The 23,754-nt window shown below is 36.7% G+C and overlaps 5 protein-coding genes across 6 annotated transcripts; all 5 read right to left on the minus strand.

The window, feature by feature from the left end:
• Positions 1-2,688: 2,688 nt before the first annotated feature.
• On the minus strand, positions 2,689-4,746 carry LOC102612832 (gibberellin 20 oxidase 1-D-like). Its single transcript, XM_006490901.3, has 3 exons — positions 4,054-4,746; positions 3,498-3,819; positions 2,689-3,389 (listed from the first exon to the last, which is right to left on the minus strand). Exons 1-3 carry the CDS (start codon positions 4,581-4,583, stop codon positions 3,123-3,125), a joined length of 1,119 nt encoding a protein of 372 aa, XP_006490964.1. The 5' UTR covers positions 4,584-4,746; the 3' UTR covers positions 2,689-3,122.
• A 3,003-nt stretch (positions 4,747-7,749) lies between these two features.
• On the minus strand, positions 7,750-9,626 carry LOC102612532 (glyoxylate/hydroxypyruvate reductase HPR3). Its single transcript, XM_006490900.3, has 2 exons — positions 8,956-9,626; positions 7,750-8,518 (listed from the first exon to the last, which is right to left on the minus strand). Exons 1-2 carry the CDS (start codon positions 9,427-9,429, stop codon positions 7,997-7,999), a joined length of 996 nt encoding a protein of 331 aa, XP_006490963.1. The 5' UTR covers positions 9,430-9,626; the 3' UTR covers positions 7,750-7,996.
• A 1,046-nt stretch (positions 9,627-10,672) lies between these two features.
• Positions 10,673-12,753, minus strand: LOC102612231 (glyoxylate/hydroxypyruvate reductase HPR3-like). Its single transcript, XM_006490899.4, has 2 exons — positions 11,968-12,753; positions 10,673-11,429 (listed from the first exon to the last, which is right to left on the minus strand). The coding sequence occupies exons 1-2, from the start codon at positions 12,463-12,465 to the stop codon at positions 10,902-10,904; spliced, it is 1,026 nt and encodes a 341-aa protein (XP_006490962.2). The 5' UTR covers positions 12,466-12,753; the 3' UTR covers positions 10,673-10,901.
• Positions 12,754-13,418: 665 nt separating this feature from the next.
• LOC102622124 (glyoxylate/hydroxypyruvate reductase HPR3) lies at positions 13,419-16,192 on the minus strand. 2 transcript variants are annotated; one of them, XR_008052875.1, is made up of 3 exons: positions 15,665-16,192; positions 14,893-15,472; positions 13,419-13,694 (listed from the first exon to the last, which is right to left on the minus strand). XR_008052875.1 is itself a non-coding variant. In XM_006491397.4 (2 exons), the coding sequence occupies exons 1-2, from the start codon at positions 16,127-16,129 to the stop codon at positions 14,945-14,947; spliced, it is 993 nt and encodes a 330-aa protein (XP_006491460.2). In that variant the 5' UTR covers positions 16,130-16,192; the 3' UTR covers positions 14,788-14,944. The 2 variants fall into 2 exon arrangements, 1 of the variants encoding a protein (XP_006491460.2); XM_006491397.4 differs by lacking the exon at positions 13,419-13,694 and having other exon boundaries at positions 14,788-15,472.
• A 464-nt stretch (positions 16,193-16,656) lies between these two features.
• On the minus strand, positions 16,657-21,134 carry LOC102611932 (hypothetical protein). Its single transcript, XM_006490898.4, has 6 exons — positions 19,951-21,134; positions 19,422-19,790; positions 18,653-18,876; positions 18,341-18,404; positions 17,488-17,684; positions 16,657-17,075 (listed from the first exon to the last, which is right to left on the minus strand). The coding sequence occupies exons 1-6, from the start codon at positions 20,995-20,997 to the stop codon at positions 16,865-16,867; spliced, it is 2,112 nt and encodes a 703-aa protein (XP_006490961.2). The 5' UTR covers positions 20,998-21,134; the 3' UTR covers positions 16,657-16,864.
• Between the last annotated feature and the right edge of the window lie 2,620 nt (positions 21,135-23,754).

A 23,754-nucleotide genomic window follows, 5' to 3' on the forward strand; every position in this document is an offset into this window, starting at 1 on the left:
CTACGTAGACAGAAAGTGTTTTTAAACCAGCTACCCACAAATGATTATCAATGGGAAAATACACGTTACGTCTCCTAGTCTCGAGCGTTGACCCGCTTTCTATTCTTTTATTTCTTGAAAAATTCCGTTGTAGAAGTCGGAACATGGATTTTGGATGCGGTGACCTTTACGTGGATTTTGGATGCGGTGTGATTCGGCCTACGCCTATTGCCTTCGTCCATGAACCAGCATGTTTTCTCTCAATTGTTCCCAGAGTTTGAGAATCAAAATCGGGATCATAAGTATAATCTTCAATTGCATCAAAATTGTAATCCCGAACCCGAATAAAGATGTATCCATCAAACAACTTGAGAATCTAGTTCTTTCTTTGCCCCCCATTATTTTGTTTGATTTGATGACTCGATCACCGGATCTGTCTTGAGAATCTTCCCGTCATAGTTAAATATATATTTTATATGCTCGCGGCCATCGATGGTGTAGTGGAACCACGTGCACTAACATCTATTGTTCACTGTAAACTGGTCGTAGCTTACCAACAAAGATGAATGGTTTTCCTTTTTAATGAAAAATGATAAATAGAAATAGCCCTATATCAGGGCTGATTAATTGGGTGCCAAAATGATGTACGCAAGTTATGTGTCCTTATCAATGCCTGCGTTCTTTTATGCAAATAATTTGTTGTTTGCGTTTTCACCAATTCAATTGCATACGCTAGTGAAAGATGCATCGTCTTGTTTCATGCAGTGAAGCAAGAGCCTAAACCGCCTCTACACAATACTCATATTTAGTTTCTTTCTTACGTAAATTTCACAGCCATGTAACTGTATTTATAATTATGTAGAAATGTTGTAGAAATAAAATAAAAGTCTTCTCATTCTTCTCATAACTCTTCTGAATTCAATTTAATAGACCTATGGACAGTAGAAAAATAATTTTTCATGTGGGTCGGCTTTGCCCATGTGGACGCCAGTTCAATGATAACGGAAAAGTATAATTGAGTTGTCCAAAAGATAAAAGGTAGGATGATGAGAGAGAGAGAGAGAATAGTGTACGTGTATAACCAGGGGTCACATAGTCATAAGGTATTCCCTTGTAGAAGGGTGACGTGGGCTCTTTACGCACCACATGCACCCAGCTACGCCTACGCGTTGCCTCAGCATCAGTTTCTATTTTTGACAGGGATGAGGATTCAATGCGATGTTGGCTACTGGGGTCTGGGGAAGTGCTAGAATGAAATCCACTCAGCTGAATAAATATAATGGTGATGGCCTAATGGGATTTTTAAAAGTTAAAAGGAGGTTTGGAATAATGAGCAGCCCTTACTTTTTCTTGCTTTTATACCTCTATTATCTTCTTTAATTTATATGGCAACTATTGTCCAAAAAAAAAAAAAAAAAAATGATCAGATCGTTCATGCATGCGTTTCATTAGAGTTTGTAAGCGGTTTAGTTTATCAATTTAAGCAAGCGTACACCTGCTCTCTCTAGAAAAGAATTCGCTTTAGTTTGTAGAAGTACTAATTAGTGCATGAGACATGCATATTAGTGCTCCCTTTATCATGAAAAAAACAAAACCTAAAAAAAAAAAGAAAATTGCAAAGAACACCCTCCGCTACAACAGTGTTGATTTAGCCGACCTTGGTGACCATTTGGTTCTTATAAATACACAAATATGTATTATTGATCAAAAACTGTAAGACACGTATATATTGATGAGTCATTGGGAGATCGCTCTACGTCATACCTCTTAAACTTTGCATGTGGAAGAAACTCTGCTCAACTCTATATAGTAATGTCCCCACGCGCGTCATATCAAATATTTGTTAGATGGTCTTCTAGATTGTAGTTACTCAATCCTTGGTTGATTTTTATTAACTATATATATATATATATATAATGCGGACGTTTTTTTATTTTTATTTTTTTTCATGTAAATTTTTTTAATAAACTATTAAATTAAACAACTTAACAACATATTTGTATTTAAAAAAAAAAAATCTGCTCTCGAGATTGTATTTTTCTTAACTCCATCTAGCACCACCATCCAATGAATAAAATCATGCTATTTAACTTTTGTGGAGATGAACAACTCGCTAATACTAATAATTAATATAATAATATAATATAATAAAGGGCTGGATGCTCTCCTTAATTTGAAATTGAGTCGTTTTTGCTCCTTGCCCTTAGTGAAGCGAGTGGTTTCTGCTCCCCAATTTAGCATTTGTGAGCGACTCTCGCTTCTCTTCTTTTCAATCTAAATCTTATCAAGCATGCCTCAACTGGATAAATTCACTTATTTTACACAATTTTTTTGGTTATGTCTTTTCTTCTTTACTTTCTATATTTTCATATGCAATGATGGAGATGGAGTACTTGGGATCAGCAGAATTCTAAAACTACGGAACCAACTGGTTTCACACCAGAAAAACAATTCTTTGGACACACTTACATATATAAGACTGCCCTGCTGCACATGACGGGTGCCAGTATGTGCAGCCAAAGAGAGGAGTAAAAAAATAAAAAAACCACCAGGGGCCGTTGGATTGACAGTGATGCAATCCGGGACTCCCGAATACACACACACACACACACACACACGGTTTGATAAATTATCAATGTTTATCACATACATTTAACTCTCTCCAGTCGGGAATCCAATGACTTTACATGCAGATATGTACGGAGTACGTAAACAAAGAGCAACCAAACAATTGGTGATGCCGAAAACAAATGTACAACATGTATCACCACCATCTTGTATTAACATAAGAACATTAAAATAAGAGAGCTCTTTACCCCCCACAACTTAGTACTTCATATTTATATTACATTAGTACTTTCGTCTTTTGAGCTTTTGCTCTCGGAGTTTTCACAAAAAAAATATATATATATATCCCTCCAACGCTAACCGGCTATTAGCTAATTACAGAAACTGGCCTCTCTTTTTGGTGTTTCTGTTGCCCCTTGTTGTAGTTCCAATCTAGAAGCTAGCCACCTTTTGCTTAATTAATTCCTCTCTCCCTTCCACAACAAAAACAGAAGATAAAAAAATTAAAAAAAAAAAAAAACTTCTTCCATTAATTCCTGATCGTCATCATCATCTTAAATTTCCTATTCACCCTCTTAAATATTGACATGCTGTTGAAGCCAAGCAGAGAATGCGTTGAGGGTTTTCACGTCGGCTCGAAAATAGTTTTGTGTAAAATGGAGCAAATTGTGCCATGTGAAGTCGGGATATATCCTTGGATTGTTAGCATTGACCAAGTTGTTCGGAGGTGTCACCACCTTGTCCATCTTTGGACATAAAAAGAAAGCAAGTGATTTCCTAACAGTTGTATTATTAACCGCCGCTCTGTGCAAGCAACTCTTGTAAATGCCATTTGATAGAGCCTGAAATGTCAACTAAATATGATTAATAAATTCAAGCTCAAATTACAATTTTATTATTTAATAAACCTATAGTTAACTGAATATATGAAAATTAACTATAATAATTACCATGAATGTATCGCCAATGTTGACAACAAAAGCGTCTGGGTTAGGGCTAACAGATTGCCATTGTTCGTCCACATACACTTGAAGGCCACCCACTTGATCTTGATGAAGAATTGTTAACGATGTTGGGTCACAGTGGGGTCCAGTTCCTAGAGTCAAGTTAGGTTTTTGGCACGGTGGGTAGTAATTCAATCTCATTATCGAATCATGTCCTTGGAAGAATTCTCTGAAATGTGCTCTGCCAACTCCTAGACTCATTCCTAACAGCTCCATGATCCCGAGTGAGAGACTGCTCATGGCTTCACAATACTCTTGATACACTTTCCTACACACCCACAAAAAAGAAAAAGAAAAAGAAAAAATTAATTTCATGCTATACTTTTATTTAATTTATTTCCATGCATGCTTATATATGATACATTTATAGCTATAGCCGTGTTTAATTAATTTGCTTGCATATGTGTATTTTTTCAATTATCATCATCTAGTAAATATATATAACAATTAATGGTTCAGCTATTTATAAGTGTATATATATATATATATATATATATGTTACCCGAATTGCCTGAAATCTTGACCCATTACGTTGAAGAAATAATCTTCGACGACGGTTGAAGAGTTCTCGTCATTAGCACGATAACGAAAGGTCAGTGTTTCTTTCCAGGGAAGCTTATTGGAAAACCTCCCAGTGAAACTACTTGAATATCCACAGTGATCTCCAATTTTTCTCTGAGCCTTTTGCTTCTTAGAGAGTTGCGTGGCAAAGAAAGAATCCATATACTTATGAGCTTTCTTTATAAGCATCGAATCAACACCATGGTTTACAACTAAAAAGAACCCGTGTTTCTTGCATGCCTCATCCACAAGCTGGCATATTTTATCAACTTCAAAAGGATCTCCGGAGAGGAAACTGCACAAGTCAATAGGAGGAATCACTAGTTCAGGCAGCTCAAGGCTTGGCTTCTCGCCGTCGGGCCATATGAATTGTGAAGGTATGGTGGATTGAAATTGAAGAACCGATGCATCAAAAACTAATAGTTGCTCTTGAGTTGGCAATATGCTTGAATTGTAACAATCCATTGACATAGATCGAGCTAGCTAGATAGATAGATTGTAATAGATAGATGGGTATTTATTATGTATGAGACAGTTAATTAAACCAAGTTAAATTATTATTATTATTATTTAAAAAAAGAAGCTTATATCTGACAAAAGAGAAAAGAAAAGCCAAGGCCGTTCATGGGGAAAGCTGAACATATATATTGGAATCTTGTTTCACTGCTGCGTCATTCCTTTTTCACATTTATAGGACTATAGTTTGTCGCCCGACGCCTATAGTAATTACTCGCACGTGTATATAGATATATGCACACATGCACAGGGCAGTACAATAGTTTTGTTTTTTGAGTTGGTTTTAAGACGAGTGAAGAGACGCCCTATCAGGATTAAGGTTCTCTTTTCTTGGATGCCAGCCCATCCACCAATTATATTCTGAGAGTGATTTTTATTTGTTGGGTTCGTTTTAAATAATTATTTAAAATTAACTTAGCATGATTTACTTTGTTAGTTATTGTAATTTCTAAGTTTACATGCTTATCATAAAAAATAAAAAAAGTGCTTACACGATCTTGCCGTAGCATTTGAATACCATGTTATTGGTCATTTTAGAATATATATGAGGTACCATATCACCCATACAACAAGCAATGATGCCATGACATGTGTGCATTTATTTTGAATTACTATCATGCAAGTGGTGATTGTATTAAATTCAATTATACATGTCATGCATGCATTAATTGGTTGTAGTACATCTGAGGTATTCTAGAAATTTTCCTCTTTCAGAAGTGTGAGCAATGGGCTAAGCCCTCTGCACAAATTTTCTATTTTTTAAAAAAAATTAAATAAATTAAAATATATAAAATGCAACTAGTAATTTGTTCTTTTGATTTTAATTAAATGGTGGTAAAAGTTGCTCTGTAGAGTTTCGATGAAACTCAAGTAAGTAAGCTCCTAAATTAACTTCGATCAACAAACAGCGGTGGTGTGGTTTCTTTGATTTTGGGTAGGCATGTGCTTGAGCTCGCTGTGGTCGTGCCTGTCTTCACCACTCCAAGTATGAAGCATGCGGTGAAGTTTGAACATTTAGAGCAAAAAATTTATATTTGAGAAAGGTCTGTCGCAATTTTCTTTTCTTGGCCAATTCAGTACATGATGAGTTAGGTTTACAGTTTGATCGATGGCCAAGAATTTAGGTCAGGTTTCAGTATGTTTCCAACATTTATTTCTCCGTTCGGTGGATCGCATTCACTCCCAATTTTAGTTCGTATAATTTTTCTATTTGCTAATTACTTACCATTTCGTTGACGATCGATGACCCTTTTTTTTTTTTTTCTTTCTTTCTTTCTTTTTTTTTATAAAAAAAATAATGATATGTATGCATTATAATTAGAATGCTAAAGATATTTACGATAATTTTTTTTTTTAAAAAAAAAACTACCTTAAATCAAATCACTTATCACACAGCTGAAAATACCACCCTCATTATCAAAGGAGTACATATTCCACGTTCTATGAGAAATTTAACTTCACTCAATTACAAAATTGGAGGAGGAAAGCTGAGTTCCCATATGAAAACTTGAACTGCTACACTCGTTAATGTGAAGTTTGCGACTCACTACTTGACTTTTGACTTGACTGTTCATTAATATTTTACTTAATTAGATTAGTTCTCCTTTTCCAATTATATGACCAAAATCTCCTCTCATTTTTCAAACTCATTAGAACTTTACTTGTGTCAGAAAATACTTAAAACGAGACTCTTGACCGTCGGTCCTATCAAACTGATGGACATAGTTTTCTGAATGGAAATGGGCGACAGCCAAAAAAGAGGGTAAGTTATTGTTTGTAACTTAACAAGGTCCGAAGAGAGATCATATTTTGTGCATATCGAATAGCTGGAACCGTTCAATCAAACAAATAGACAAATAAAAATTGAGCAACCAATATTATGTTGTTTTGTTTTGTTTTGTTTTGTTTTTTTCTTTCAGAAGGCAGAACACATTTCGGACACATCAGGAGCACCCACTCTACTTACATTTATAATATGAGAGAGAGTAGGGCTACATATCTTATTATTATTTTGAGGTAAATTTTCAAAATACAAATGTCATCAGGAAATTATTGAGGACCTCACTTGACACAGACTGATCATGTCGTTAAATGATCTTGATTGATGACGATGCATGCCAAATGAGTCATGAAACCAACAATTCACACAAGAGTGAGGACCTCCCACGCATCATTTTCATCCCATGTGGGTGGGCAACACATTGCTTATCTGGTTTGGTTGTAAAAGATCGGTTTTGGCTTTGTTTTAGTTTTTTTTTTTTTTTTAAATCAAAATAAAGAGAGAGATTAATGCTAATTGGATAAGGATTCTGTTCACTGATAGAAGCATTCAGAAGTAAACAGAATAATATTGATTTTTTTTTTAATTTTTCCATCCGTTCCATTTTACACCTCCCCATAAACGTACAAAAAGATGATTACCATATGTTACAGTTTTATCCATATATATATGGTAAACCCTATCTTACATGCATTTAAGGGTCCTTCTATCTTACATGCATGTAAGATACATTCCCCTCACATGAATAGTGCATGTGTGGGACCCATATACCATTCATGTGAGAAGAATGTATCTTACATGCATGTAAGATAGAAGGACCCATATATATATATATAATAACGAACCTCGTGTCGTGCGTGCAAATATAGAACGAAAGAAGCAACAAAAATTAGACCACCGACGGTTTCCACAAAGTTCTTTAAAATTTCAAATAGCAAAAATAAATATAAACGTCCCTTTACGATCAAAATCATGATTTTTTTATCCAAGACTAAGACTAATATTAATTGAATCAATTACATTGGTGTAGCTACCCACGTACTCTCTATTTAGTGATTAATTGATGAAATTATCTGCATAACAAACCCCAGTTACCATCGTACATGATATACGGCTTCTTTTCTCTTAAAAAAATACCCCTTCAAATAGACCACATGGAAGCTACAAATCGATCGAGCAGAAAACAAAAATTAACTGCATGTGTTTTTTGCGAGGCATCGATTCCATTTAAGATTTATAGCGAATATATATATATATATATATATATATATATCTCCAAACTGTGTCTCATGTGTTGGATCAGGTTGGTCAACAGCTACTGCAGGGAAGAGATTCAAAAGCTGTGCTGCTAAGTCCTATTGCTATTAATCTTAATAATGACTTTCCCATAATTTTTAAATTGGGCGCTGGAGATGCTTGAACAAAAATTCTACTTAAAAAAACAGAGGCCCATCCCATGAGACCATTTCTGGCAGCCCTTTAAAGGGAACCAAAAAGTCCAAGACGTGTCTGCAAGGTGTAAACAACTCCAATGTGTAACAACAGAGTACTTAGTACAAACAAACCTGAGAATGGGATCATAATACATTCATTCAGCGGTGACTGGAGAAAGCAGCGGTTGATTTGAGAAGAGAGCTTCCAAATTCCCCACAGCGAGTTCACATAAATCCACGAAACATTCGGAGGTAAAAACAGCTCGATGTGGTTGCAGCACAACATTATCCAATTCAAGTAGCTCTTTGGGAACATAAGGCTCATTCTCGAACACATCCAAACCAGCACCTGCAATCTCTCCACGCACTAAACATCTGACCATTTCATTCTCGTCAATAACAGCCCCGCGTCCGACATTAACAATTATGCCTTCCTTCCCCAATGCCAGCATCACTTCTCTGTTAATCATGCGGCGTGTTTGATCAGTTAGCGCACAACAAATGATGAGGGCATCACTATTAGCTGCTAGTTCACAAACATTTGAATAGAAGGCGTATGGTACTGGCTTCTTGCTCCTTGAATTGTATAGCACATTGCAGCCAAATGCTTGCAGCCTTTTAGCAACTTGTAAGCCAATGTTTCCCAGTCCGACAATCCCAACTCGCTTGCCTCCCAACTGAAAGTTTATATCTTGCGTAACAATTCAATGAGACTACCATCTAAGACTAAAATCATTAAAAGTGTCGCAAGGAAGCCTAAATGCACACGAAATTGTCTGCTTAATTTTGGATGTGCAACAGCTTAGTGTGAGTTTTTATTTTTATTTTTTTTGGTTTAAACCACCCAATTTCCGGCGACCGCATTGAGCCCGATTAATTCGGATTTGTGGTCTAATCACAATTAAGCCTCTTTAGCCCTCCTAAATGGTATGTTTAGAGGGGATCGAACCCGAGAGCCCTTCCCACTTACCCAACCTACACCGCAAACTGACCCACAACCGTTTGGTTGAGTTTTTAGTTTTTAACAACTAATATTTACCAACAATTAATGTAACGACTCATTTATACTTCACAAAATGTTAAAGATTGAGTAAATTAAGAGAGCGGGGATGACCTTAGAACCAAGAGGATAGTCCCCAATCTTAGACCAAAGCCCTTGTCTCAGAAACCTGTCAGCGGAAGAAATCTTTCTCCAAACATCAATCAACAACCCCACTGCGGCATCTGCAGCGTCGTCAGAGAAAATGCTCCCGGCATTAGCAACAGCAATCCCACGACGGCGGCACTCGGGCATGTGGATGTGGTTGACGCCCGCGCTGGCAGTGACGACGAGCCGCAATTTTGGCAGCAGCCTGAGAATGTCCAGCGTGACTGGAGAATCACCGGAGCATAGAATGGCTTCAATTGAATGCGCGTGGCTAATCAAGAATTGCTCGAGTGAGAGTGACGATTCGTACGCTTTCAAGAGTTGGAAACTCCTCGAAATGAACTTGTCACCAAATAGCGTTAATGGTGGTGGAGGTTTAATAACAAGGACTCGTGGCAAGTGTTGTGATTGGTGATCCCTGTGTTCTTCATGAATTTCCATTGATTTTTTTTTTCTCTCTTAGAAATTCGATCATTTAACTCTGGAAATTTATATATAGAATGGGAAAGTAAAGTTGGTTATTAATTTTGCAGCAACCCCTTTATACATAGAGGGAGAAAAGATTATTCATAGATTCTTCTCCAGCTGAACCATAGAATATGGAATTATGGATTGGCAAACATCAGTGCGCGCGTCATCATTTTCTAAAGGACAAACTTTAATATACCACCACCTTAAAATGACAATTTTTAATCGATTGTTAAAAAATTAAAAAAACATCAATTTACTCATACTATTAAGAAGATTGAAAAAAGAAAAAATTATCAAGTAGAGTTTTTACTTAAAATATTATCAATACCTACTCTACTTACCATCATCTTTTAAATGAAAATTAAATAAATTGAGATTTTCATATTTTAAGACTTCATTTGATATAATTTTTCATGTGATACCTAAAATATATTTGGTTGTCGATGAGAGATTTTATTAAAAATTATAAAATTACTTTAATAGACAAACATTTTAAAATTATATTATGAAAATAATAAAATAAGATTGTTAAATAAATAAAGGATATTTTAGGTATTTTAACATTAAAAAAAATTTAACCTTACTCTTAAAAACCCAAAAATTAAACTTTTGTTAGTAGAGGCAGATTAGCTTATTTAAGCTTCAAAAACTCTATTAAAAAAACCAACCAAATAACAACAAAAATTTTGATAAGAGTTTATGTGATTAAATAAGTGCTAATAAAAATTGAGAATTATCTTTCTATCTAATGAAAATTGAAGTTTACCCTTTTCCTAAATGCCACTTACCATTAAGAAATAATTAAAATTGGATCCTTACTTGATAATATTTATTGGTAACATTTGCTAGAAACACAATTCTTAGGTTTAATCATTATAAGCCAATTAAATTCTCATAAATGCTCGTCTTTTTAACTTTTAGATAAACTTTCTATGTTTGAATGCACGACCCATTTTGGGTCCGAAAGTTGTGAAATGCTTGCAAAATGAATAATTGTTGTTAGTCAATTATTCTTGCACTGCATTGTTTCTCATTGCGCTCCTATGATACCATCAGCTCTGGAACACGGGAAGCATCCACTCCGGAATTAGTGGAGTAGTAAAACAAATTTGCAGGCTCTGTTTCTTGACAAGTTTCTATTTGGTCACCCTTGAGAAAACAATCAAGATGATTAAAGCGAAAAGGAAAAAGTGATGCAAGAAATGGAAGTCAGTTTAGCAAGCAAGTCCCTGATATTATCCTTCTAATACAAAGGATGGTGATCAATTCAAGTACACAACATGCCGATTACAGTACTTTATTTATGAGCAGAACGTGCTCGATGAGACTGAAGCAACATAAGCCTCTCTTTCACCAGAAATCAATCCCATTCGCACAAGGAGGCATAACACAAGATGTTTTGCAAAATGAAAGGAATAAATCACAGGCCAAAATACTCCCGTTTAATCATTATCCACAATTTTAGTGAGTAATGGCTTATTTGAGAAGAAAGCTTCCAAGTTTTCCACCACAAGTTTTTGCCGATCCTTGAAAGTTTCCCAAGTAAAGACGGCGCAGTGGGGTGACAGAACAACATTATCCAGTGCTAGAAGCTCTTTGGGAACGTCAGGCTCATTCTCAAACACATCCAAACCAGCACCCTTAATCTCTCCTTGCACCAAACATCGCACCAGTTCCTGCTCATCAATAATAGGCCCACGTCCAATATTTATAACCACTCCTTCCTTCCCCAGAGCTGACAAGACTTGCTTATTGATCATGTGGTGGGTTTCAGCAGTTAATCCACAGCAAATAATGAGGATATCGCAGTTAGCTGCAAGTTCACAGACATTTGAATAGAAAGGGTATGAGACAGATGGTTTCTTCGTCCTTGAGTTGTATGATATGGAGCATCCAAAGGCATCTAGTCTTTTAGCAACTAATGAGCCAATGCTTCCCAATCCAACAATCCCAACTCGCTTACCTCCCAGCTGAAATTGGCAATCACCAAACATAAACTTCAGTTTCAAAAGCAGTAATACACATCAGCACCTCATTCATAATATTAATCATAACCTTTACATCTTGTTTTCTCATAGTCAAGAAAAGAGGAAAAATAGAAAAACGAAAAAAAATATAGCAAAGATTTAAAAGCAAAAGGTAGCATCCATGAGATCCCAATCATAACTAGTACATTATGAATTCCAAAAGAGGATAATTGATTATGCATATATATTTTCTCATCACAGTCCTGTTCGGCAAACAAAAATAGATAGATTGGATTCCCTTCCAATTTTTCAGGAAAGGGAAAGCCTTAAGTTTATGCCGAGCAGCAGAGGTAATCCCTCCCCACCGGACAATATCTACGTAAACTCTGAGAAAGCTTCAAAATGGATATTGACTCATCTGTGCATTTAGTTATATTTATATCACAGTACTTATCCAATAACTATCCATTACCATCTTTATATAATAAGGGAGTAAAACAAAAACAAGAAAGTAGAGAGTGGAGCAAGCAGAGTGACAGACCTTACTGCCGATGCCGAGAGAATAGCAGTCCCCTTCAGCAGCTTGACGAGGCCGAAGCCATTGTTTAACAAACCGATCAGAAGCAGAAATGTTCCTTAACAAATCAATAAGCAACCCCACGGCCAAATCAGCAACATCTTCGGAGAAAACGTTTCCAGCATTAGCTACAGTGATGCCGCGGCGTCGGCACTCGGCGATGTCGACGTGGTTGAGTCCGGCGCTCGTGGTCATCACCAATCGAACGGCCGGCATCAGCCGCAAGGTCTCGGCTGTCACCGGGGCGCCACCCGATGAGAGAATGGCTTCGACTGACTGTGCATGTGTTTTCAAGAATTGGTCAAGTGGGAGAGGAGATTCCCACGCCTTCAAGAACTTGAACTTGTTTGAGGAAAAGCATTCGTCTCCGAAGAGGTGAAAGTCCGGTGGCGGCTTAAACAGGAGTACTCTCGGGAGGTCTTGGGATTCTTTTTCTTTGCCATGCCCATGATATGCTTCCATCGTCGGTTCCACTCACTTGACTGGTCAACTTAATTAATTAAGAATTTTTTTTTTTTTAAAAAAAAGGAAAAATCTTGTGATTTCTCAGACGCTTACTTTGCCCCTCCTTCATTGTGCTCCTCGAAACGGCTCCGTTTCAAACACTTGCTAGTTGCCAGAGAAAAAGAAATAGAAATGGTGTCTGTGTATAAATTAAAAAATAGAACCACCTTTATAATTTCTATTAGTAATCCCTAAAATTACGCACCGCACTTCCATTCATTTTGTTGAGGGGCAGCTCGAATTAAGTACTATTTATTAGAAAGAAATGGGGGGATACAGCACGATCAAAAGATTTAAAAATAAGTAGGTGACATGTAATTTTAGAGATAATAATAATAAAAAATTATGCTGAGGAATTGCAGATGCTACGTCTGTCCGTCAACTACGAATCTTCAATTATAGTGTGTTTACTTGAGGGTTTATAGAATATGAATGGATGAATGAAAATGAAACTCATGTTTATTTAATAAAATGTAATTTGAAAATGGAAATAAAATGTGTGAATCCCACATAATTTAGGAATAAGATATGAGAATCTCATTTTTATGGAGGTTAGGAATGAAAATGAAATTCATGTTTACTTTTGTATCCCACTAATTTTTTTTTATATTTTTTGAATTACGCTCGTTCAAATCACAATTAATTTTATTATTTTAAATGTTATTATTACTATTATTGTTATTATTATTAAATTTTATTATTTTTATTAACTTTATTAATTTAACTATTATTAATTATTGTTATTATTTTCATTATTATTAATATTTATTATTTTAATTAATATCATTTTTTAAATAATATTTATACATATATCTAGTTAATGAAAATTACATTATTTAATACTATGAGTATTTTGGTAAATTGATTATTATTCACATTCCTCAATTCTCATTTATTTTGCCAAGTAAATATATCAATGGCATTGCAGCACATTCTCATTCCCATTTATTTTTGTCAAGTAAACGTTGAAATCTCATTCTCATTTCAACTTATTTCCATTCCCATTATATGAAGTAAACGCATTATTAGATTACAGCAGAAAGCAAGGGCCTATTTGAAAAGAAAGCTTCGGAGTTTCTCACCACGATAAGTGAAGCTGGCTTGGATTCGAGTGTGGAGACGGCAAGGAACAACATTGTCCAATGCGAATGGTTGTTTGGGAACATCAAGCTCTCATTTTGAAACACCTGTAAAGTTGAAGGGGCTAACATTTTAACTTCACGCATATTTATAATTTGAAGAGAATTTATCACGATCGTTGGCCTCGAATCCAATGGGGTGAGTACTTAAAAAAGATACTTTAAGTCTCAAATTAGTATTTGATTAAGATTAAAGAAAGAAAAAAAAATGGAGAATATGACTTTCTCTCTCTAGATATGAACGATACTTTTGTTGAAGGTCAAATACTTCTTCTTCCTTAAAAATGAGTCTCTATTTATAGATGATGAATGATGTAGATTTAGAGTTTTGCTTTGAACCCTAAAAAATGAATGGAGAATATTCCACCCTTATGTGTTTCCCTACTTGTTTGACTTTGGACGTGATTTACTTAGACTAATGAATTGCGAAACTAATCCCCCCCTCCCCCTTCTTGCCATTTTTATAAACTCCAAGAAAGCTTTTTCCTTAGATGTTATTCCGCAAATAGTTTCGGTTCCAAAATAGCTTGAGTGCTATTTATCCCAGAATACCTTCTGATATCTAATAAGATGAACACGTGGCATAGTTAGATGTCTTTTAAAATATGGCACCTATAGTAATGATCATATATTTATTTAGCAAGATAAAATAACCATTAATATTGCTAATCTTCTGTTCCACTTTTCATTGTTGCTATCCGCTGAACAGCAGTTCGACGCGGCTGCTGACGCCCACGCCACGGATGTACAGTTACCCAACTGAAAACCAATTGTAAGGGGTTCTAGTTCGGATCGAATCCTAAAAAATTCTCAGAACCAGAACCCCAAAATATCCACACCCTCTCTTACTGTGTACTTGAGCAAACAAGAGAGAGATTATACAGGTACCCATGAAACTTGGTTCCACTTTGCGTGATAATGGTTGGTTTTCGTTAATAATGTAGTGTCCATTTGACCCATAAAATACAGCACTAATGATAATTCATTTTGGATGTGGTGGGTCAGTGACAGCCATCAGCAGGACACTCTCACTCTGCTTCGTATTTCTGATACTAGTATGTAATTAATATGTGAGGTGTGTGCTTGTGCGAAGAAAGCATCGCCTTATAAAATAAATATACATCCTTTTGAGTTTGAGCCCTTCGAGCATAATTATAAATAAACCTTGATGCTTAAGACTACATCAGTTCTTCATGAAAAATATCCAATAACTGCCCAATGTTAAATAAAATGATCAATTTTTTACCTGTGATTTCCAGAGAATGACAGCAGGAGCAGAGCTTTACACAAAAATGCGGTCAATCAACTGCGGCAAACGGAGTAAGTAAGGGCTTATTTGAAAAGAAAGCTTCCAGATTGGCAACCGCAAGTTCACACACATCCTTAAAAGATTCAGGCGTAAAGACAGCACTATGTGGCGACAGCACAACATTATCAAGTGCAAAGAGCTGCTCAGGAACATCAGGCTCATTCTCAAACACGTCCAAACCAGCACCTCCAATCTCTCCTCGCAGCAAACACCCCACCATTTCTTTCTCATCAATAATAGCACCACGCCCTACATTAATAATAACTCCTTTCTTCCCCAGGGCCAACAAGACTTGCTTATTGATCAAGTGATGTGTTTGATCAGTCAATGCACAGCAAATGATGAGGACATCACTGTTAGCTGCAAGTTCACAGACATCCGGATAGAAAGGGTACGTAACAGAAGGCTTTTTATTCCTAGAGTTGTATGAAACGCAGCAGCCGAAAGCTTCAAGCCTTTTGGCAACTTCAGACCCAATGCTCCCCAGCCCAACAATCCCAACTCGTTTGCCACCCAACTAAAATTGCCAATAATCAACACAAACAAGCTCGATCAAAATCAGCAGTTCCCCTTCATAGTTCAGACTAAATAAAACAAAAGATATACACATGACACCAGACCATGCAATGCTACACAATTTGCATAGAACTAAAGAAAAATTAATAATACTCCAAATCAAAACTGGAAAAAGAAAAAAAAAAAAAAGTACCTTAGACCCAAGCGGAAATTCAGCGTTGATAGGCCAAAGCCCTTGTCTGACAAAGCAATCGGCAGCAGAAAGTTTTCTCAGGACATCAATTAGCAAGCCCAGTGCGTAATCAGCCACGTCTTCAGAGAAAACGTTACCAGCATTGGCCAGAGCCACACCGCGGCGGCGGCACTCTACTACGTCAATATGGTTAAGGCCGGCGCTTGTGGCAACCACCAGCCGCACCTCTGGAAGCAGGCGGAGGATTTCGGCTGTAACCGGCGCACCTGCGCTGGAGAAGATGGCCTTCACTGAGTGCGCGTGTAGTGTCAAGAATTCGTGTAGAGGAAGCGCTGATTCGTATGCTTTCAAGTATTGGAATTTGTTTGAGGTAAAGAACTGTTCTCCTAACATAGCGAAGCCTGATGGTTTTCTTAAGAGTAGCACTTGTGGGAATTGGACTGCGAAGTGATGATGAGTCGCCATCGTCACGAAGCCTCCTTTTTTTTTTTTTTTGTTTTGGGGGTTGGTGGGGGGGGGGGGGCGCGGGGAAGGAAGGGGTAAACATAATTAATTAATATATTTCGTCCAACTGATTTACATCAGTCCCCGCCGGCAGGAATTTTAAAATATATACGGGGTAACATAATTAATTAATATATACGACATAGGTAGTTAAATTTTACGCATAACACATATTATAATATTTTTTATTTATTACATGACTAATATATTAGTTAAAGACATTTCAAAATTTCTCCGGCTCACCGTCACGGCTCCATTAACCATTAATAAAAGTTATTTAATTTTAAAATAAAGAATAAGAAACCTATTCAGTTTTAAAAAAAAAAGATAAACAAAACATTGATAACCCCGCCGACGGGCATTTTCCAAGGTTCACACTTCTTCACTCACAGTTCCTCACCCTCCTCTCTCTCTCTCTCTCTCTCTCTCTCTCGACTGATTTAAATCGGTTTCATTAACCACAATACTCTTGAAATTAACTCCAAAAATGAAGCGAAAATTACACTACAGTACCGCTTGGTAATTAAAATTGCAACTGTCGGTTAAGCCAACAAGTTCTTTACACCCAAGGATATTTAAATAATAAGCTGAAGCCCTAAATACAAAACTATAAAACACAAGACCATGGAACGGATGCTTAAGGCTGATCAATCTCTTTTCATTGCAATTACATCTCTAACAAGTGTGCTGCTTAAATCAACCAGGAACATAGGGTTCAAAGAGTTTCACACATGGATTTGGATCATGCTGCATGATTTCAGCAGCACGTTCAAACTCCTCCCTTAGAACTTTTATGCTGAACTTGTCCACAACTCGACCAAGGTCGTGAGTCACCTCAAAGGGATCCTCTATGCATATCAAATGACGGTCATTTCCAATCCTTCTTGTCCAGTCCTTTTCTTGTTTGCTAACACAACGGGAAACAATTGGTCAATTACAAGAAAGATATCTTGAGTGTCAATTTTTATAAAGTAAAAGTTCTTTAAGAAACCTCTGAAATCTTCTCAGCATAGCTGCCATTGTCATTTGCTAACAATATTCAGCAAACAGATTACTCACACATGCAACCATTATTCACCAAACTAACAACGAGCAAGCTGTGCCTAAACTAAATACAAGTACCAACTTCCCTGGTGAATTTTCTTATCAAAACAATGACACTGAGTGACATTTCAACGTTACCTAAATACCAATTCACTCCATTATATTTCAGATTCTAGAAATGCCGGTCACATCCTCAAGGGTAAACTTGTCAAGAGAAACCCATCTAATAACATTTCAAAAACCAAAATCCAAGTCATATAAGGTATGTAACCTACCTTATTGTACTTCCGGTGCGAACGGAAATAACGTTGCTGGCATAATCATGACCATAAGCCCAGTAATTGAAAAATGCCCACACAAGTCGACCAATACTTTCCTTGTTACGAGACCCAAATCCATGAAGTTTGTCAACTTGATCAAAGTAAGCACATTCAATATCATCCACAGTCACAGAGTATGTTTTCTCCATTCCCTGAATGAGATTTTACCAAGCATGAAATAAAACAAAAATGGAGTAAAGATACACTTTCAAATGCAAATATTTATGACAAAACGTCAAGCATGTCATGCACATCAACTCTTTGCCAAACTTTTCACTAATACAGAGCAAAATAAAATAACAAATGACAGCCAAAGAGCATGTAAATAATTTAAGGACATAATTATTATATAAACAATGCCACTATATACCGTATAAAAGCATCACTTTTTACAAGTATTATTGGCAGAAAATTCATTCACTTCACTCAAACAGTTTCTTCAAATCAAAATTTCTATATACGGGCTACATAATCTTTTGAGTAAATCAAAATAATCATTTTTTACCATTTGTCGCATCTTGCTGTTTCTATTGTCCCTTGACATTCCAGTGAGTTGAAACATATAATAATTATTTTGTGGATACACACACACACACACCTCTCTGTGTGTGCGTGCATGTGTGGGGGGGATAGGGTTGGCATGTAAATGAGACAACCAGATAACCACAATGTTCTCACACAAAGGACACATAAAGCACACCAAAGGAACTGCTTAAGTAGAAGTATGGGCCCCGCATCCAAATGTAGAAGCACAAAATGATATGCATTTCATGCTACAAAATTAAAGAAGCAAACAACTAATATATACCTGTAAGCATGGAAGAATAGCAGGCCTACGCTGCTGTAAGAAATGAATGCACATCAAAACATACCTGAAAAGGAGATAAAAGTAAACATTGCGATAAAGCAACATAAGCACAGAAACCCAAACATTTAGCATAGACATCTTAAACAAGGTGATTCTGTTGAAAAAAGGTAAGCCAAAATAGCCAGAATTATTGTCTGTAGCTTTTGCTGATTGTCTCAAGCAGGTCTCATGACAATCATCATTGGAATACGACCCACAGATAGTTATTTACTAAATTGGAAAATAAATATATAGCTCTAAAAGATAACTTACGCATAGCTAGATAGGGTTCCTTGATAAGTTACATTGACTCCTCTTGATTTAGCCCAATGTTTAACAATAAAAGCCAACTGCTGCAATCGCACATCTATTTGAGCATAATCCCGAAGAAGCTTTGTATTTACAACAGCCAAAAGATTGTTTATGCATATGTCACAAGAAATTCCAGTGACTGGATCCATAAGCTTTACTATGGGGACCCTTGCCCGTGTCAGTGCCTGTAAGAAACTTGAAAAAGTTTGCATCCATAGAAAGTAAACCAACAGCACAAACGGCAATAAAAGACCATAACACACCGTGCAAGTAAGATTTGTGCTTCACCTAGACCAATCCCATCATTCAGTTAAAATAATCAAACACCGCAGGATAAATTTGTTTCAAAGGAAAAAATATACCATGTACACTATATTTAAAAGAACTACTAAAGAAGGAATTACACATAATTAAAACCAAATGATGGAATAAAACTAAATTGATGAGCAATCAGAATTACATACAGTATCAAACAAATAGCAGGGGCATCCATTAATTGAAATATGCTTCTTTCAGGAACCAACATGTTACAAAAAAATATGCTTCTTTATTGAAAATCAGAAGAGCAAACTTTCACCATTCACTTCCCATTTATCTGCAGCGTCTGGTTCATTTTTCATCGTACAAGTGAAAAATAATGAATACAATTACTTTTAAGTTCTCCAAAAACTTCAGAGAGACAAACTCATTGAACCTTGTTCATGGGGAACAACAAATCAAACTGACTCACCTGCACATTCTGGAGATTATCTGATTGCAAGATATCTGCCAACTTCAACAAGACCTCAGACTTGTTGATCTCTGAATCATTAATTGCAAGGCAAACATCAATGTCGCTCTTAGAAACACCAAATGAGTTAGCACATGATCCATACAGATACAACCGAGCATCAGGCCATTCTTTGCAAACTAACTTCTCCAATAATGTTAACAATTTCTTCTGCTTTGCCTTTTCTTCTTCTGCTGGTATTAGAGACTCATAAATTGCAAGAAAAGGAGCATTTAGTCTTCCTATGTCAGCACGACATTCAATCTGCCATTTTAAATTTCTCATCCTCTGGCTAAGTAGTCTTTTCCCTCTGTTATCTGATCTGATTTCCTGATAATAAAAAGCACAGGCAAATCACACAGTTTATCCACTAACCCACTAACAGTAAATGTTTTATCACTAAAGAATTCCAATCAAATCATGCAAATGTACGCTAATATAATGATTAGTTCATGGAAGCATATAATCACTACTACAGAAAAGAGATAACCTTATCACGTGAATTTCGATGTTTCTTGTCATTCCTCTCATGAGTATCATTCTTGAGTTCAGATTCATCGTCAGGCAATAAAGAATCCACGAGGTCTTCACCAAAATCATCCATATCATCGCCACCTTGACTATAACCCGGGCCATTCTCCCTCCTCTTATCGAGCCCCAAATGCCTTTCTCGGCCTTCTCTACGTAAATCCAACAAAGACTCTTCAATGTCCAAGGCTGATACTGAATGAAGATTACTTCCAGAAGGAGGACCAGGACGATCAAGCTGTCTAGTGAGACCTACACCATTACCACCTTCAACAGCAGAACTAGTAAATCTGTTAATCATATCAACATTATGCTCAAAGCCCCTTCTGCTATTACCACTGCCACCAACTCTTGCCTTGTTCGAAAAGCCAGGAGGCGGTGTTGAGCCATAATGCTGTTTGCCGAGTCTCAAATCATGTTCTCGAGAATTCTCCAGATTCCTGTGCTGAAATGAATTCGGATTCGAAATAGAACTTGCTCGGGGTTGGTCAAATTGACTGTTCCTATCCAAATTGTATTTCAAATTATCTAAATGATTCAAATTCAATAAGCTGTCGGGTTGGACCTGGAAAGAACCAAACCGCAGATTCTGCTGCTGCTGCTGCTGCTGTTGGTGATTCGGTTGCTGAATAAGATTATGAATTGCAGCATAATTAGCGTTAGAAAACCCTAGTCTCCCGAAATCCTCGCACAAGAGTCGTTGTTGCTGATTTTCAGTAGAAGAAGAAGCCCAAGGGTTTTGAGGAAACCCTAGGAAATTGAGAGGGAGAGGAGTGCGGGGCCAGGTCGGAGGAAGATCACAGCCGTTGGATGGCCACTGTGGCTGGAAATTTATGGTGGGGCCTACAGCCGCAACAGCAGGATCGTTGGGCAGGGATGGTTGTTGCGGTGGAGTTTGATGTGGAGGAGCTTGGGGATGCTGCTGGGGCTTTTGGAGGAGAGATAGAAGAAATTCGCCGCCGTTACAGGCTGGCGTAAGCGGCGATTCACCGCCGCCGCCGCCGGTCATAGCAGTGAGGTTGTTTTTTACACTTACACTGAAGCGAGTAAACGGAGAAGAAGAAGAAGAAGAATGATGATGCGAGAAAGCATCTGAGTCTGACTGTGATTTGTTGTTTTTAGTTTTACGGAATTATTGTTACTCTATTAATTAAATAATTTACTTCCTCGGCAAGTATTAGATTTTTCGCTACTCGCATCTGATCTGAGAGTGGGTCCCGGTTATTTGATCGGCGGAAGATTCGTAGACCACGCTACAACGACTTGTCGTCCGTCTGTGTACGATTTGTCATGTGTTTGTGGATTTATGATTCTATTCTATTTCTCTCTTACTTATTCATCAATAATAATAATAATTAAAGAAAAAAAAATCAATAAACGCTTGAAGCCTGCCTGCCTGATGAATAAATACCGAAGAATCGCAATGCCAAATCCAAGTGGAAGGCACGATCAACACACTTAAGTATTGTACATGTGGGCAAGTCAACGACAAACTTGACAACTTTCCATTAACAATATGATAAAATTGAGTCCATCAAATCAACAACACTATTGTTTATGCATCAAATTAAGTCCGTTATTTATGTGTTGGCAAGTATGATTCCAAGACAGCTACGTTTGTATTGCGTTGCGTACTCCAGGCATTACTGATTAACATGCACACACGTACGCATCAATTGGATGTATATATTACACGTGTATTATCATATAATGGTAACAGCATGTATCCCATCAATTTATTTAAGGATGCGACAATGGGGACAAAAACAATGGTGAGGTCCAATTTCCATCATACTTAACTGAACACGTCTTTAAATCCAACGCAGGCATCAATGATCGCCAATTTTATGCTGTAGAGGAGCACCAGCATATAATTTGAATGTTCGTTTTACAGTTAAAGACAAAATATGCCGTGAAATTAAAGGTAGGCAAAGTTCAATCACTTCGCACGCCCGATCGAACCAACTATGTAATTAAGTAGTGATGACATGCGAAGTCGCTTCCCACTAATTGGCCCTTTCATTATCATTTACAGTTTTTGAGTTAATTATTTGTATTGTCGAATTTACTTACCATAAAGGGCTGTCATTCGTTGTGGTTCGAATGTAATTCGATGACTATTTATTCTTACTTTAAAAGTGACATCTTCTCTCCTTCTTGATAATTTTACACTAGATAGTTTAATTGTCTAAATACGATAAAGTCTATGCAATTTCATTGTTCCCATATTTACCGAGAAAGCAATGGTGTTGCTGACACTTTAGCCAACATTGGTTTGGGTTTCTCCGATTTCACATGATGGAATTTTCCTGCTTTAGAATTTAAAAAGTTTATGCTTGATAATTCTTGGGGGATTCCTAAGCATCAATTTTCCTAATTCCATTATAGTTTAATATTGTTTTTATAAGATTTTGTATCTTTGTTTCTTTTAAATGAACTCTGTACCTTCTTTTTCATTTAATAATTTTTTACCTCTCTTAAGGTTTATTAAAAAAAAAAAATCAGGCAATGCATTCACCTTGTGATAAGATGTTGATGCCATGCTTAGATGTTGCATGGAAGAATTAATGAATTAGCCAAATCTACTTCCCAAATTCTATTTGAAAGAGAGTATTTGTTATTTCCAAAAAGTTCCCAAATTCTCAACATTATTGTCGCATTCTATAAGAAATTTTCTAGGATTTTATCTTACCTGCAATTCCGTGGCTCGATCAAGACACATCAAATTCCAACTCATGAATAAATGCTTAAACCAGCCCTTCAAACAGCCAGAAATATGATTGAAACTCCCAACATTTACCAAAACTTTCTACTGCTAAAAATTAAATTCATTGTATGCTGTGAATAAGTAAATAACAAATAAGAAGACCATCAATAGGATTATTGAGTTCCCATTTTCAAATTAACCATGGAAGGTTATTATATACGGCTGATTCATTATTAAGATTTTATTTTTGAAAAAAAAAAGTTTTGTGCCCATAGGATGGCCTCAACGGTCTATATTGTCCAATAAAATTATATTTAGTGTTCCAAATTTTCTCTATATACGTTTACTATAATTTATGAATTTCTAAAATAAACAATTTGATAAGATTCTATCGAACAAGCATTACAAATAACATAATATCCTAGAAACTACTTAGGAATTAAATAAAAAATAGGGCATGAGCTCCGAAAATATTGGAAGGGACGAAAACTTAGGGCTAGGGTTTGAGAACTCTAACCCGCCACCACTGCAAGAGGACAGGACGACTAAGAAGGCCCGGTTTCGAGCTGAGGGAACTGATGCTGATAATCCTCATAAACCCTCTTGGAGAGATAAGGCTATGGAGGCAGTAACGGTGATGGCAGGTCAGCCAGGAAGTGCAGAGGAAGATTGGGATATTGAAGATGAAGATGTGGTTGAGAGAATAGAGGAAGGGATTCCTGCGATATATTTCTCTAACAGGGTACAAGAGAAACTGCAGCAGCCATGGCGTTATTCTATAATAGTCAAATTGTTGGGACGACAGATAGGCTATAGGGTTTTATGCAATAGATTGGAGATCCTATGGCGGTCGATGGTAGCTGGCTTCTCCATCATTGATCTTGAAAATAATTATTTTTTGGTCAAGTTTCAAACTGCTATTGATGCAGAACGTGCCCTAACTGAAGGACCATGGACTGTTATGGGTAGAAATCTTTTTGTTCAACCTTGGACGCCGAATTTTGATTGCTTCTCTAATGAGCTAACATCAACTGTGGTATAGGTACGACTGCCCGGCAT

The sequence above is a fragment of the Citrus sinensis genome, chromosome 3, assembly GCF_022201045.2.
Source record: "Citrus sinensis cultivar Valencia sweet orange chromosome 3, DVS_A1.0, whole genome shotgun sequence".
Lineage (NCBI taxonomy): Eukaryota > Viridiplantae > Streptophyta > Magnoliopsida > Sapindales > Rutaceae > Citrus > Citrus sinensis.

What these genes read in the sequence shown, in the direction of transcription:
- LOC102611932 (XM_006490898.4), bottom strand. Translation starts at nt 20,997, where the DNA reads ATGACCGGCGGCGGCGGCGGTGAATCGCCGCTTACGCCAGCCTGTAAC. An exon ending in ATAATCTCCAGAATGTGCAG is followed by an intron (nt 18,877 to 19,421) that starts GTGAGTCAGTTT and finishes AGTTTCTTACAG; the next exon opens with GCACTGACACGGGCAAGGGT. An exon ending in CGCACCGGAAGTACAATAAG is followed by an intron (nt 17,076 to 17,487) that starts GTAGGTTACATA and finishes CCGTTGTGTTAG; the next exon opens with CAAACAAGAAAAGGACTGGA.
- LOC102612532 (XM_006490900.3), bottom strand. Translation starts at nt 9,429, where the DNA reads ATGGAAATTCATGAAGAACACAGGGATCACCAATCACAACACTTGCCA. An exon ending in ACTATCCTCTTGGTTCTAAG is followed by an intron (nt 8,519 to 8,955) that starts GTCATCCCCGCT and finishes ATAAACTTTCAG; the next exon opens with TTGGGAGGCAAGCGAGTTGG.
- LOC102612231 (XM_006490899.4), bottom strand. Translation starts at nt 12,465, where the DNA reads ATGGAAGCATATCATGGGCATGGCAAAGAAAAAGAATCCCAAGACCTC. An exon ending in CTCTCGGCATCGGCAGTAAG is followed by an intron (nt 11,430 to 11,967) that starts GTCTGTCACTCT and finishes TGCCAATTTCAG; the next exon opens with CTGGGAGGTAAGCGAGTTGG.
- LOC102612832 (XM_006490901.3), bottom strand. Translation starts at nt 4,583, where the DNA reads ATGTCAATGGATTGTTACAATTCAAGCATATTGCCAACTCAAGAGCAA. An exon ending in CAAGATTTCAGGCAATTCGG is followed by an intron (nt 3,820 to 4,053) that starts GTAACATATATA and finishes GTGGGTGTGTAG; the next exon opens with GAAAGTGTATCAAGAGTATT. An exon ending in ACATTGGCGATACATTCATG is followed by an intron (nt 3,390 to 3,497) that starts GTAATTATTATA and finishes TTGACATTTCAG; the next exon opens with GCTCTATCAAATGGCATTTA.
- LOC102622124 (XM_006491397.4), bottom strand. Translation starts at nt 16,129, where the DNA reads ATGGCGACTCATCATCACTTCGCAGTCCAATTCCCACAAGTGCTACTC. An exon ending in AATTTCCGCTTGGGTCTAAG is followed by an intron (nt 15,473 to 15,664) that starts GTACTTTTTTTT and finishes TGGCAATTTTAG; the next exon opens with TTGGGTGGCAAACGAGTTGG.